This window comes from Sminthopsis crassicaudata, chromosome 5, assembly GCF_048593235.1.
Source record: "Sminthopsis crassicaudata isolate SCR6 chromosome 5, ASM4859323v1, whole genome shotgun sequence".
In the NCBI taxonomy this organism is placed as follows: Eukaryota; Metazoa; Chordata; class Mammalia; order Dasyuromorphia; family Dasyuridae; genus Sminthopsis; species Sminthopsis crassicaudata.
In genome coordinates, this window is record NC_133621.1 from 235,689,411 (window position 1) to 235,705,649 (window position 16,239).

At 35.5% G+C, this 16,239-nt stretch overlaps 1 protein-coding gene across 1 annotated transcript in view; it reads right to left on the reverse strand.

Moving 5' to 3' along the window:
* The window catches only part of TPH2 (tryptophan hydroxylase 2), a 126,253-nt gene that overhangs the window by 62,812 nt on the left and 47,202 nt on the right, over nt 1-16,239 (reverse strand). The window contains exon 8 of the mRNA XM_074267627.1: nt 5,347-5,473. Within this exon, the coding sequence (XP_074123728.1) occupies nt 5,347-5,473 (127 nt within the window). The remainder of the gene's footprint in view (nt 1-5,346; nt 5,474-16,239) is intronic.

The following is a 16,239-nucleotide window of genomic DNA, read 5'->3' on the forward strand; positions in this document are numbered from 1 at the left end:
GGCTTCTAGTTTATATGCTCTACACTGAATATAAACCAATCATTATATCACTAGGAAACCATTATTTGTTGTAAGATTAAATCAATCATACTGAACTTAATATGCAAATGATTACAGTATGTCTGTATCAAATGTTGACCTTTTGTAATGCAAGATTGGGAGGGAGAGAGGAAAAGAATTGGCAATTCATAATTCAAAATTTAATAAAAAATAAATTATAAAGATAAATATATAAATGATTAGCCTTGAAAACAGAAATACAGACATGATTATATTTCAAGAATTTCCTGTTACTTCCCTATTTCAATGTAAGCTGTTGTTTGGTTTCTAATAGATCCTGAGACTATTAATAATAATCCCATCTTCTCAAAAATCCTGGGTCAAATTTGGACATGGATTCAATTCTCACTCTCTCTTTCCATCTTTCTTGTGCACCAAAAAGTTGGAAAATCCAGATATGTTGGAATTTCATTTTCTTTTTTTTCCTCAAGGCAATTGTGATTAAATAACTTGCCCAGGGTCACACAGCTAGGTAATATTAAGTATCTGAGGTCAAATTTGAACTCAGATCTTCCTGACTTCAGGGCTGGTGCTCTAACCATTGTGCCACCTATCTGCTCCAAATCTCATTTTCTTATAGGAAAAAAAAAAAAAAAAAAAAGCCTAAAAACAACAAACCTTGATGAATGATTTTTCGATATGTAAAAAATTCAAACTGGGCCACAGGCTGATTTAATCAGTTTGTGAGACATCTGTGGTGTATTCATACTGATTGCTTTCTCCTAAATTTGATACACAGCTTTGTCTGTTTCAAATGCCTTTTTGAAGAGGAAAATGAATGAACTGAATTGATGCCATCTGCATCACAAGATACTTACATGATTTAGGAAAGCAGCCCCCTTAAGTTTACTTAAATCTAAGGGAAAATCAGCATATTTTCAGGAGTAAGTTACTAAATTCATATAATCAGCAAATTTCTATTCATGTATCCCTGTGCCCATGACAAAAAACAATACAAAAAGTAGAATGCCACCAAGCTTAACAGTGTAGACTAATCAAGAACTACTTGATGATGAACTCAACAAACATGATGCCTACAATACAAAGGTATCAATTTGAGTAAGTATTTAGGAAACATCATCATCATCATACAAAACATGACGGTATATCCTGAACTCAATCCCAGGACATCCCACCAGGACCACTTAGTTACTTGAGTCATTCCATCTCATAAAAAAATATTCATCAAGAATTCAGTAGAAAGCAAGCCACCAAGAACCAACCTTTAATCAAGTTAGAACTTAGTTCTTCAGTGGGAGACAAAATGACATCTCTCTTCAATTGAACAAACCTACTATGAAAGTGTTACAAGTTTATTACTATCTACATAATAAGTACTCCATGTGGAACACTGGTAATCATTGGAATTACAAAAACCAAGATGAAACACTCATCTCCTTCCAGAGCTCACATTCTACTGGAGAATGAGGAGAGAACCAAGATGACCATAAGTAAGTGAATAAGATGTTTAGACAACGTAATATAAAATAAGGGAAGTCAAAAGGAGGAGGATGCTTGACCAGATCTGAGAAGGTCTTATAAATGAGGAAATATTTGATCTGTGCTTGCTTGGAAGGAAGCTAAACAAAGGTGCTCTTCCCTATAATAGTCTCTAGCCTACCCTTGCTCTGGGCCTAGAGACTATTTTTGTATATCACTAAAGCATAGGTCCAGGCAGCTGATGATTAGCATGGAAAGAGCAGAACAGCTATAACCAGAGTCTTATTCATTATGCACCAGAGGGCAAATTATTTACATTTATAACAATGAGTCAAGACATCATCAAAAGTGTATCATTTAAATAGTTTTCTGGGCATTGAAAGCAAATAAAACAGCAGAAATTGCTTCATTCCCCAACCAAAGCATTATTAAAATGTCAAAATAAATATCATGCAGAAATATGTCAAAGAGCTGTAATAACTACTGACAGTAAGGTGGTAGTGCAAGAGAAAGATTCAGAAGTACAAGTGAAATATTGGACAAAACAAACAAAACTCTTCTGGTGTCACTTAGTCCCTTGGGGCTTTCTTCAGCACATCCAAAATAGTTATGAAATGTCTGCCTTTCCTAGATATGTTCAATTCCTTTCTACCTAACTTCTCGAATTTGCTCAATAAGGAAAAACAGGCCTTGCATAAATATCATCATTAATACTATAAATTTCACATCATTCTACATAATCAGTACTTTCTATGTCTTTTTGGGTCTATGCTCTTTATTCCTCCCTCTGGCGCATTATTTAAAAGAAGTCCATTAATGATGCCTTCATTTCTAGTATGACTTTCTAAAAGGTTTATTTCTTTTCCCACCATGGGCATTTTCAACCCTCCCAGCAATGCTTTAGTTGTTAATCTCTCTGTGCTTGGAAATGGGTCATCTTAATGGTTTTCTTGCTCTGGGATGTTGCTTAGGGCTCATTAATATGCATGTTACCTATTATCCCATTTGTTTCCATATTTACTTTGAAGTTGCCTAGCCAGAATTTTAGCACATTTTCTCTCTTGGAGATTTTCCTGGCACGATTCCATTCACTTTGTTCTTTAACTGAGAGACAGGATGTTGTACTAGAAGTCAAAAGCAGCTCTGATGTCATCTCAAGAAGTCTTTCTAACACCTTAATGGTGGTAGCTAACTAATAAGAAATGTGTCATTACCCCTCTAAGCTCCAAATATCATTTGAAATCTTTTTTTGTTTCAGTCTTCAAAATATTTTTCAAAGCAAGGACTAGCTATAAAATTTAATATAGTTGAAATGTTAAGGTTAATGAAAAACTAGGAATTGAAGTAGGGGCAGGGAGAGACAGAGTACTGGGAAAATAAGAAAAAGGAGTTTTAGTTGACCCAACATAAATTTCCTCTGTTGAGAATAATTTTCTTTTTAGTTAAGACTTTTAATTGGGGCAGCTAGGTGGCGCAGTGGATAGAGCATCAGCCCTGAATTCAGGAGGACCCGAGTTCAAATGTGGTCTCAGACATTTAACACTTCCTAGCTGTGTGACTTTGGGCAAGTCACTTAATCACAGCCTGGGGGGGGGGGGGGGAGACTTTTAATTAAGAGCAAAATTTAGACTTAGTTAAGACTATAAGTCTAAATTTTGCTGTTATTTCTCATTACTAACACAGTCACAAAGTTCCATCATGGTTGACCTGATCACCATTTCCCACCCTTGTTCCTCCCTAAGTTGTTTATAATTCCTGATCATTACCATTCTCCATGCCCAAAACAAAGAGCCACTGACCTGGAAGTGACCACAGAGAATTTGTGGTCCAACTCCTTTCTACATATAGGGAAACCAAGATATTTCTCTGGTCAAAGTAAGCAATTAGGCTTTGTTTTTCAATACTTATGTTGGTCAATAACTATTTATAAAGAATCTACTATGTGCCTGGCACTGTGCTAAATGCTGGGAGATAGAAAGGCAAAAGATAGTCCCTGACCTCGAGGAAGGCATAATCTAATGGGGAAGTTGATAAGCATAATAAAAACAGGAATGAGGACAAAGTAGATAGAGAACACTAACCTAGTTTCCCTGATCTACCTTTAGTCCATTACTTAAAACAAAGAGAATCTTAGAGTCACTAGGGAAGTTAAATAGTGCAGTGAATAGAGTATCTAATAGGCCTGAAGTCAGAAAGAATGGTCTTCCATTCAAATCTGGCCTCACAGACTTACTGTCTGTGTGATCCTGGACAATTCATTTAAACTTGTTTCCACATCTGTAAAATGAGGAGAAGGAAATGGCAAACTACTCCAGTATCTTTACCTAGAAAATCCCAAAATAGGATCATGCAGAGTTGAATACCATTGAAATGACTGAATAGCAACAACCTAAATCAGAGATTATCTTGAGATCATATGAATGACTAATCACAGAAAGGTAATTATTCATAATGAACAGCTTTGATCCCTGATCTTGATGTAAATTGTGTCCCCTTTAGTCTGTAGAGAAAGGGTGATTTGGTGTCTCTGACCTCTGGAAGGGGCACATTCTTCTGTCCATATGGGAAACTCCCAAAATAAGTAAGCTCATTCAATTGGAGATCTTGGCCAGGAGTATAATCACCATCCTCTATTGAATCAAAAAATTAGCCCTTAATCTCCTCAGCCTCAAACCTCAGAAGGATAATAAAAGACAACTCTGAACCCCAATCTTTGCTAAATGTGCTTCTGGACTTAGCCCACTAAGCCTTTCTCAGTGTAAACCCATTTTTGCAAAATTATCCTAACAGAATTTTGCTCACTAAGAAAGCTGTCTTCTTAGTACAAATAAATCCCCTTTAGCCACAAATCTCTTGCCTGTATTCATTGGGGTTTGTGAATTCTTTCGCAAAACCTGCAGACCAACCACAGGGGATCCCATTGCTGTTAGGGGATCTCTCAACCCTCAATTCTCACATCTCATCAATCTGATTTGGGGACTGAAAAGGAGAGACCTAATTTCATTCAGTTTATATTAGTTACATGTAAGGTATAACTAAATAATTATGAATATGCATTTTATGGACATAGACACAGGATGATTGTTATCACATGTATGGATCATTAATGGAAAGAGTGAGCAGGCATAGCTAGGAATTCTATGTAATGAGGCATCAGAGGTCCATACATGGGGAATACATGTGAAGGGGCAACACACATCTTCCACAAAGCAGGATATCTTACTGCTTTTAGTAGACCTGCTCCTCACCAAGAACTCCACATCTGCACTGAGTACTGTTCTTTTGAGCTGGATAAAGTGATATCTCTACCTCTTCTAATTTGGTAATAGAGGCATTTTTCCCGGTCATATTCTTCCCTGGTTGCTATGAAGTTTCTCCTGGGCAGATTCTGGTATCATACTCTATCCTACTGAAGACCCAGCAGGTCAATAATTGAAGGTCCATCAGAACATTGTAATATAGCTTGTGTTCAAAATAGCAAGTGAATAGAACAGGTAAGATGAAGTATAAAAATATCTAAACTATGTTATAAACCAAGAAAATAAAACATTAAGCATATAAACTAAAATTAAAAACATGGAAAAAACAATTATCTAAAGTAATATTTATTATTTGAAGATATAAAATGCCACTTCCCTGAAATGTGATCTTTCTTCCTTTAAGAACTTCCTGTAAGAGTGCCAGAATGCAACATCTATATATCCTCTTGATGTCACCTACTCTCATCTTCAAAATGTCATTTTGCTTTCACTTTTAATAACTGTAAAACTCTTTTTTTTCCCTTTAGTTACCTCAAATGAAGAAGATCTCTTTTCAAAGTCTGACATGAAACCACAAAAGACTCACCGTAGCAAGCTTCTGAACATCTTCATCAGAGGCTCCCAGGGAGGCCAGGCCTATTTCTTGTGAGAACTGAGCAAACTTAGGATCAGCAAGTAGGGGAACGTGACCCAGGAGTTCATGACATGTATCTCTGACAAAAATGAACACAAAGAAATGTTAGCAATATTGTAGAACTGAGAAACTTTATGCCACTCAGAGAGCTTGACTAAAAAAGCTACAGAACTCCAATTATCAATTGCCCTATAACAGGTATGGCATATACAATTTAGGAAATGATAGAAAAGTCACCTTGACATAGTAGAGAGAGAACTTGCCTCAGATTCAATAAAACCTGGGTTCAAATCCTGAAAGTAACTCACATTATGGGAGCTGAGGTAAATTAGGTATTCTGGGGTAACCAAAACTATTCAATTATCTCTTCCACATTGTTGGGGTCACATTCCTACAATCTGGAAAATCTGCATAAGATTTTTTTGGTCCTTCCTTCATAAGAGAAGAAGTCTAAATTATTATGATATCATATGTTGATATTATATCAGGTATTCTCAGGTAACTTTAGAATCAGTCTTAAAACTATGCATTTATCCCTTCAGTATCATTGGGGTCACAGGTGTGTCATTCCCACAATCTGAAAAATCTACATAAGATTTTTTTGTCCCTTCATATGAGAGACGTCTAAATTATTATGATAAAATATGTTATTACATAATATGAAAATACTTTGTTTTATGCATTTTTCATATGTTTTATGCATTTCTGAGTTTCTAAACCATTTCTGTATTGTCTGCAGGCACAAAGGTGTTCCAATTATGGCTTCTGCAAAATTCCCAAAAAATTCCCACTTAATTTCTTATGCCAACCTGTTCTATAGTAAAATATGAAGGGGAAGTTTATAATGGGAACACAATTATCCTTTGAGAATTATAATTGTTGCTTTAGTTGGTAGTCATTTCTTTACTGAGGAGTTTCTTTCAAAATGTCACAGCATCAGACAAAAAAAAATACTATAGAGAAGTAATCAGCAAGACAGAAAAACTAAAAAAAAAAAAATGCAATCTTAAACCGTATTAAGAGAAAGAGAAGGATTAGAGAGTGAACAGGTGAGTGCTAAGTGCTACATTTTAGGAAGCACATTAATAAGGAGAAGAATACTCATAAAAAGACAACATAAAAAGAACAGGGAAGAGCCACCAGGGATTTTTGATCTTTAGACTCCTCAAAATCATGTTTTTAAATTCCCAAAATAAAATACATAGGATTGCAAAGGAAATTGGTTATTTTGTAATACAGTTATCAAAACTTTAAAAAAACAATTTAAGAAATCCTCAGGCTCCAGGTTAAGAATTCCTCTTCTATATCATACTATACTGAAGATCATATAAAGGGATTAGAATATGTAGCCTGGAGAAGAGAAGGGAGGAATATAAGAGCTCTTATAGTGTTTGAAGGAATGGTATGAGGAAAAGGAAATAGGCTGATAGGTGCTTGACCCCACTGGGTCACTGTTAGAAATAATGAGTGGAAGTTAGAAGCAGATTTCTGTTTGATGATGAGAAAAAATTTCTAATGGTTAGAGAAACCAAAATTGAAATGGAATCCCCAGGAAGTAACTGGTTCTCTAACACTAGAGGTATTCAGTCAGAAGCTAGAGCTGTTGCAGCTTTAAGTTCAGATATGAAAAGCGCCACTGGAGATTTCAAACCAGATTTCCCACAAATATCCCAACTTTTCTCCAAACCAGCTTCACTTTCCAATCTTTTTCTTTTCTTTTCTTTTCTTTTTTTTTTTTTTACTTTTTTATTGAATTAAATACAAAACAAGAACAAATTGAATAGAAAAGGAAAGAAAGGAAATTTTTTTAAAAAATCATTGTCATGTGCCCAGCAGAACATCAGGGAGAATTCAAAGTATATAATAATATATTTCCATTTCAAGAAGGTATATATAATAATAGAAGAGATTATATTAATGATTGTCCATCTTTTCTTTGTTTTCTTGTAGGTTATTCTTTTGTTCTCTGCTTGCACTTTTTACTTTATTCTTTTTTTCCCCCTTTTATTCCTCCCACTTCCCCCAAGCAAGCTACAATTAAGTACAGATATATTTATACACACATACACACACACATATATATACATATATATTTGCATCCACACATATCTACATATATATATATACATACTTACACCTACATATATATACCCACATATTTTCATATGCATGCACGTTAATCCATATGTAAACATGCATCTAAAACAATATTAATATGGCTGACATATAATATAAATTTCTCTCTTGAATGAATCTTTAAGTTTGACTTTATCTAAGATCATTCATTACTAGCCCCACTTTTTTTCTAATAATTTCTACTCCTGATTCTTGTTGTAGTGTTTCTGTATATCTTTTATTTCCTATCCCTGCTAACTCTTCTTTTTTGAATCTGCTCATTAACTTGCTTGCTATTACATAACCTCCCCCCAATTCAAATTATTTTTCAAAGATTTTGAATAAATTTTTATTTATTCTTACTTCTGTTGAGGGTACCACCATCTTTAATTCCTCCCTCCATTCACTCCACATATCCAATCAGTTGACACATTTTGCCATCTCTGCTTCCACACAACATCTCTTTTCATTGCTTGCATAGCCACTGCCTTTGTGTAAGGCCCTTATCATCTCTTGAGGAGCTAGGTGGTTCAGTGGATAGAACACTGAATCTGGAGTCAAGAAGATCTGAATTCAAATTCAGCCTCACTTACTAGCTGTGTGATCCTGGGCAAGCATTTAATATCCATCTGTTTCAACTATAAAATGGAGATGATAATACCACCTCCCCGGGCTGTTGTTAGGATCAAATGATTTAACATTTGTAAAGTGCTTAATACAGTCAATAGTCAATCAATAAATTTTTATTAAGTATTTAATCTGTGCTAAGAGTGTGCTAAGAGTGGGGACATAGTTGGTGCCATATTCCCTTCCCCCTTATTACAATGCTCCCCCTTAAAATGATATTCCTTAAAATGCAGGCCTTAAAATGTAATGGCTCTTCACATATGGATCACATATGAACTTTACTATTTGGAATTTAAGATCCTTCATAACCTGCTCCAAATCTATCTCTCCAGCCTCCATGGCATATTGTATTCCAGCCCTCTCAAGTCCAGCCAAACTGTCTTCTTGCTATTCTTCATATAATACTCTATGCCTTAATATGAGCCATTCCCCATGCTCAAAATGTATTCATTTCTTTATCTTCACCGTTTAAGATCCTCTACTCCTTTGTAGATTCCGCTCACTGTCTACGTGAAACCTTTCCTAATCATCCCTTTTGACCTTCCTTCCCAAATTAGCTTGAATTCATTTAATCTGAAAACACTTACACATGCACTTTATGCCTCCATTAATAGAATGTTTCCTGAGGTCTATTTCATTTTTATTTTTGAATCCCCAGTGCCTAAAATACTGCTTAGAACATCCTAGGTGCTTAATAACTTGTCTATTGTCCTATTTTAAAACCATCCAACACTGAGGTTTTTTGAAAAATAGTTTTCTCTCTATACAATGACTATTTCTTCCCATACTTTATACCTTGGAAGGCTCAAATTGAATTCCACCATTTTGGTTTGGGGAAGTAGACACCATTAAGACAGGCTTCATCTCAGCCTCAGATTCAGTAGTTCCCTGAATGTTTCAGGTTAGTTAAGCAAGATGCCAGAGGGAGACACACGTGAACTACACCAATTCTGCTATTGTTCAGCCAACTGTGACCCAATTTCCGGCTTTCTTGATAAAGACACTGTAGTGTTTTGCCATTTCCTTCTACAGCTCATTTTATAGATTAGAAACTGAGATAGATAAAATTAACCCAAATAAGAAGTGTCTGAGCCTAGAATATTCTCCAAAGGGTATTAGTGATCATGACTTAGTATTTTTTAGTGGTAAACTGAAGGTCACTATTCTCTGTTCCTGTCCTATGAAGTCATTCTATCAATAACTTGGTTGAAGACCCAGATGAAAAATATTCTTATGAAATGTGCAAATGATTCAAAACTATTCAGGAACAGCTAATATACTAAACAACTGAATCAAGATTCAGAATTGTCTTAAAAGGCGGACATCATTCGCCAAAACTAATAACATTAAATGCACAAAAGATGAATAAAGAGTCCTGAATTTAGATTTAAGAAAAGCATATGCACAAGTACAAGATTGGGGAGGAGGAGAGTGAAAACAGACAAGATGGGCAATTAACCTGGTTTAACCTATTTTTATCTAGATATAGAACACTTTAGGGGTTGAAATACATTGATGGAGGTCTTAAATGATGATAGACATTGCCTAATGACATCAGAGATGGCATAAAGGCAGCTGGAGAAGTTTAGGAGTCAAAAAGAAGAAATCAAAATTATTTGATAAAATTTGATAAATTTAATTTTTTTTTAAATGTGTCTGCCTTACAGCTTTTATTGACACTGCCTGCCTTCATATCTGGGGTTGTTAGATTGAATGAGATTGGAACATGATAGGTATATACATACAAATATCTGAGTAGAGAAGAATTGAATCTATTCTGTGTAACTCCTGAGGTTAAAACTATACCAATGGATACAAGTTAGAGGACTACACTATTTTGGACTCCTTTGGCTTCTTCCCTAGGCCCCTGTATGCCTACGTTCCCCTCTCCCTTCAGCTTTCTATTGTTTATTGCGTTTAAATGGTTAACAACAAAGACAGGAATTGTCTCTTTTTTTTCCTATTTGTATCATCCAAGTTTCACTATGTTCCTGGCACATAGTAGATATTTAATAAATTAACTTGAGTGTGAAACTTTTTCTATCTCTTTAATCCCAGTATCTAACATGTCTTTCCATATTCTAATGAATAAGTGATCTCATCAATGTGGCTTTTCTTTCTAAATATCAACCCTTCTGCTCTCTATTTTGTAGAACTGTCATCCATGTTACCCAGCATATATACCATGTTAATGATGGAGAACAGGGGGTTTACACTGAAAATATCATTTGGCATTTCATGGTTTTTTTCTAGATATAGACATATCTTGATTACATGCTTTATACTTTATACTTCTCCTAAGTGATTGAATCTGTTACAATATGTTCACATCCATTATTTGTCTCTTTACTATCTTTTGGTTGATCTACAACTTTCACTCTTCAGAAAACAAAGGATTGCATAACTTCTATCCATAAAACATTGCTGAAAGACTACAGGTATTAAAGAGACTTTGTTGTGCATTAGTAAGTGCTTAATAAAAATTTTAAACTAAATTTAGCTTTTAAAACTTCCTTTTAAAAACTGATTTGAAATCCATGCCATGCTCACCATAGTCTCAGTTCTATTCTATATTCTCTGGATTTCATCTTTTTATCTTCAATCTCATCTTTGCATAGGCATTTTTATCATCATCCTTGTTCCCTTTTTAGTTCCCCTTTATCAGTTGTCTTACCCCCATTTGAAAAATAAACTTTGAAAGGTTAGGAATTATATTGTTTTGCTATATTAGTTTTTGCTTGCTTAATACAGTATCTGGCATGAAGTAAATATTAAGTAGCTCTTAATTATCTGTTTGGCAAATAAGTGGCACCATAGTGTAATTCAGATAGATACTCACTAGCTGTGTGATCCTGGGCATGTCACTTCACTCTTTTTGCCTCAGTTTCCTCATAGGCAAAATGAGCTAGAGGAAGACTTGGCAAATCAGTCCAGTATCTTTGCCAAAAAAATCCCAAATGGGGTCACAAAGAGTCAGACACAACTAGAGTGAACATCTATCTATCTATCCAACATATAGCTCAATTCCTAGCACAGAGTATGCACTTGAGAAATTGGACAGAAAATGCCATCTGCATCTAGAAAAAAGATCTGAGGAGACTGAATGTAAATCAACACAAGCTGTATTCACTTCTCTTTTCTGTTTTGTTTTGTATTTTTTTTAAATCTCTAACATGGGCTTTCCCCTTTTGCTCTGATTTTTCTCTCCCAACATGATTCATAAAGCAATGTGTATTAAAATAAATAAACTTACTACAAAAAAAATTTTTTTTGTTGTTGTTGTTGAGGCAATTGGGGTTAAGTGACTTGCCCAGAGTCACCTAGCCAGGAAGTAGTAAGTATCTGAGGCCAGATTTGCACTCAGGTACTCCTAACCTAAGGGCTAGTGCTTTATTTTACTATGCCAGCTAACTACCCCTACAGAAAGAAAGAGAGAGAGAGAGAGAGAGAGAGAGAGAGAGAGAGAGAGAGAGAGAGAGAGAGAGAGAGAGAGAGAGAGAGAGGGAGGGAGAGGGAAGGAGGGAGGGAGAGGGAAGGAGGGAGAGAGAGGGAAGGAGGGAGAGAAGGAAGGAAGAAAGGAAGGGAGGAAGGGAGGGAGGGAGGGAGGAAGGAAGGAAGGAAGGAAGGAAGGAAGGAAGGAAGGAAGGAAGGAAGGAAGGAAGGAAGGAAGGAAGGAAGGAAGGAAGGAAGGAAGGAAGGAAGGAAGGAAGGAAGGAAGGAAGGAAGGAAGGAAGGAAGGAAGGAAGGAAAATGTTTGCTAAGTGATTCATTTCCACTACATCAAATCACCACACAGGAAAGAGCTTATCATATAGATTTAAAATTAAGATACCATGTGTCAGAAAACTATTACGTAGAATCTTTTTGGGGCAGATAGAAAAGTACCAATTGTTAATGTAAAGAATGTATTCACCGATATGTATGGAAAACAATTAATTGCTTTTTTATTATTTCTGGAGAGGGATTGTCAATGTTAGAGGATTAAAAATTATGCAAGATCACAGAGCAAGCTATGTACTTTCAATTGAGTCTAAGGCTCCCAAGGCAATATGCCCACCAAAGAATTGTAAATCTGGAGATAAAAATGAGCTTCATCTCAATATAAGTAGAAATGATACCACTTTATTTCACTAATCCTCATGTTCCTTCCTCATAGTGTCTCTCTGTGGGGCAGAGGGCTAAGAGAAAAGTGCCTCTGATTTGGAAAGAACAATATTTACATTAAACTCTCCTCTCGTGGGGCAAATGCTTCTATTTCAAAGGCAGGAATAAGGTGATTATCTTTTATGACTTCAGTGGAGCAATCACAAAAATAAAACCAAACTACTCTGTACTCCATAGCTTTTGCTAAGTTCTACAAGCAGGTTAAGAAAAAAACAAACAGGCATGCTTGGAAATATTCTCATCCAAAGTAAAACTTGAAGATTTCAAAGGCTAATAATGAAGTTATTAATTCTGGTCTTTTAGTTTCTATAAGATCAATATGGTAACCTTAGCATTTCAGACTTTCAGAATTTGAAGAGACTAGAAGTTACCTAGTCCTACTCCCTGCCTGTTGGCCCCTCTTATCTGACAAGTAATCATCCATCCATCATCCTCTGCTTGAATACCTCTAGTGAGAGGAAACTTACTACTTTACCAGATAGCCTATTCCATTTTCGAACCTCTCTACTTCATTAGCAGAAATGATTGTGAAAACTTGGATTCTCTGAACTGAAGCACCTCACTCAAAGCTGGAAATGTGCAGCAAGGTGCTCTAACCTGATTGTATGTCCTGTTCCTTGATTTAAAATATGCATATTGCAGGGATAATGCAATAGCTGCTGTTGTTTTGACAGTCCAACAAAGTAGATGTCCTTCCTTCAGCAAGGAGCTGGATATGCAGTCTAGCTAACCTGAAATTGAATATCCAAATTCCATAGAAAGCAATGTAGTTTAGCAAAATAGGGTTTCCATTGTTCACCCCCAAACTATGTTTACATTTAGTCTAAATCTGCCCCTCTGTAAATTCCATCTTCTATTGTTTGTTTTCTGCCTTAGGTCAAGTCTATTTTAAGGATTCTTAACCTTTTGTGTGCATGTGTCATAGACCTTTTTGGTAGCTTAGTGAAGCCAAGGAACTTCTCTAAATAATATTTTTACATATATAAAATACAAAAGATTACATAGGAAACATTATATTGAAATAAAAATGTAATTCTTCCCATATAAGTTCACAGACCTCTTAAAATCTATTTATGTGCTTCTTGGGGTTCTGTTGTTCCAGAATGAGAACCACTAAGAGGGGAGGTCTGCTCCTTCTTCTACTTCTCTTAGATCCATTATAGAGTATACACAAAGAGAAGCTTTGCTCCCAATTACTAGAACTGAGAGATGTTTATACATAGGAGAAAAATCCACGTAAAAAAAAAATTGCTTCCAGAGTGGGAAGGGATATTTATCTAAGGCCAAAAGAGCTATATACTTGAAATCTTGGACTGGCTTCAATTAAGTTCATTGAAATGAACAGTTTGTTTAGCCTCACTTAGCACAGTGCCAGTAGCCAAGCAAGGGTAGATGCTCAGGAAATAGTCCACTGGCAATATGTCTGTGGTGTCCCTCACTACCGGACCACTGAGCATCTAATTAGAAGTGGGTTCTGATCAGGAAGACTCTTTTGCTGCTTTATTCCACTAGATCTTTCTTAAAAGATTCAATTACTCAACCATAATTACACCTGTCAGCACAATCTGTTCCCAATCTCTACATCAGCAAACTTTCCTCTTTTCAATTCCACTCAGTTTTTATATATTTTCCCCTGAAGAATGCTTTGATGTCTCATTTTTTTTCACACAAAAACATTCTTATTCATTGAAAATGCAGAACCTTTCAAAATTGTTAACACTGTAAACATCATGTCTCCTTTTCAAAAAAGAAAACTATGGATCATATCAGACATCCAACCTTTGCTCCTTAAATTGGAATTTTTTCTGATAAGACCTGTGTTTAGGTTTGTAAAGCCTACTAAAAAAGAGACTTTTTGTTTAAGTCCAGGCAGAACACCTTAAGAAATTGTCTGAATCATTCTAAGAAAGTCGTGCTAAGTTGGCTGCCAACAGATAAAGGACCTGGTTGTGAAGTTCACATTAAAGACAAGTCTGACATTTTCTTATTATTATCACTTTTCAAAGATGACTCCTCACACTGTGTTGAATGACTTTTTATTTTTGTGGTAAATTAAAGCCTTTAAAAGCCACTGAAAAATCATCAAGCATTTGCTTCCCATTCCAAATATTCCCATCTGTCTTTTAAGATAGATTTCTATAGGTTTTGTTGTTTAAAATGACACCGAAGCTAACACTTTAGATAAATCATAAAGAGGAGGAAAAGAGATAAATTGGAGAGAAAAGAAAGAGTTTGTGCAGATGAAAAGAAGCAGGAGGATGACTCTGGGAAGGATTTTTTGCTTTAACATGCCATTTGGTGTAAGTACACCTAATTGGAAATAATACAGAAGGAAACCTAAAAAGGGAATGGCTAGGTTTGCTTTCATCATGCTGACTTGAGAACACTCCAGGAGTTAATTTAGGATTAAAGCAGGTTTCCTTATAATTTTGTTTTATTTTGGCTTTTACCAGTGCCCACTTCACCAATGAATGTGGAACTTCTATTTGTATTGAAGCCAGCACAGTAGAAAATCTGTTTATTTGTATTTACGTGCAACATTGAAATTGGCCTGGGTCTGTGATTTTATGGGTACTGGAAATACCTGAAAAGAAAATCCTTGCTTCCAGTGTTTATCTGAAACAGTTTTGCAGCTAGGTTCTTGGGTAACACAATAAATGACTTTTGGATCTGAAGTCAGGAAAACTTGAATTCAAATCTAGCCTTAGCTATTGACTAGTTATGAAACCCTGAGCAAGGCATTTAACTCCTGACTGTCTCAATTTCCTCAACTGTACAAGGGGGATAAGATTATCACCTACCTCCTAAGGTTGTGGTGAAAATCAAGCGAGATAATAATTATAAAATACTTAGCACAATAGCTGACACATTTTGTTGTTATTGTTCAGTCAATTCATTCCAGTCAATCTTTGAGACCCCTTCCCAGTAGGCAAACAGAATTAAGTCTAGGGTCACATAGATAGTAAGTATTTGAGGCCATATTTGAACTCAAGAAGATGAGTCTTCCTGACTTCAGACCCAGCACCCTATGCACCATTATACCTAACTGCCTCTATGTGCCTGGCATATAATAGCTGCTTAATACATTCTTATTCCCTTTTTTAACCCCTTCCCTTCAACTTTTAGTTCTAGAACAGGGTTCTAAAATGAGCATGCACATGCATACATGTGCACACATGTGTATGTATGTCTGTTGGATCTCTTTAATAGTCTCAGCCCCTTCTTAGAATGCTTTTAAAGATATAAAATAAATAATAATAGCTATCATTTATATATTGCTTTTAAAGATTTGTCAAGTGCTTTACATATGCTAGGTCATTTGATCCTATATAGGTAGCTGGCATTATCACCCCCATTTTGCACATGAAGAGATAGAGGCAAACAAAAGTTAAATGACTGCTTCAGTATTAAATGTCTAAGACAGTTTTTGAACATAGGTGTTTCCAAGTTTAATTTCCACATTCTATACACTGCTTTACCTTACAGGATTACAAAAAAAACAAATTTGTTGAAATACTGTTATCCAAATATGGTTTAGAAACAAGTTCATAGGTCCAAGGTTTCAAGAACCTTTGTTTTATGAGGCTAAATGACTTGTCCAAGGTCACACAGTCTGTCTGTGCTATCAAAAGTGAAATTTGAACCTAGGTATTCCTGCTTCCAAGACTATCTATAAATTATACAATAATACTCTTGACTATGTCTCTAATAGAATATAACCCAAAAAAGGGAAAATATCAAATGGAATCACTGGTTTCCACCCTCTAATCTAATATTTGGGCTTTACAAAGCAAATAGCAGCTATTTACTCTTCTCTATACAATGCCTTTCTCCACAGGAAGATCTCAGTTTGACCATCTGGAACATGGTTGGTAGAGGCCCATTTCCACAATATTTCAGAGAAATATTAAAAACAAATTTGGAAGCTTAGCATAAAGA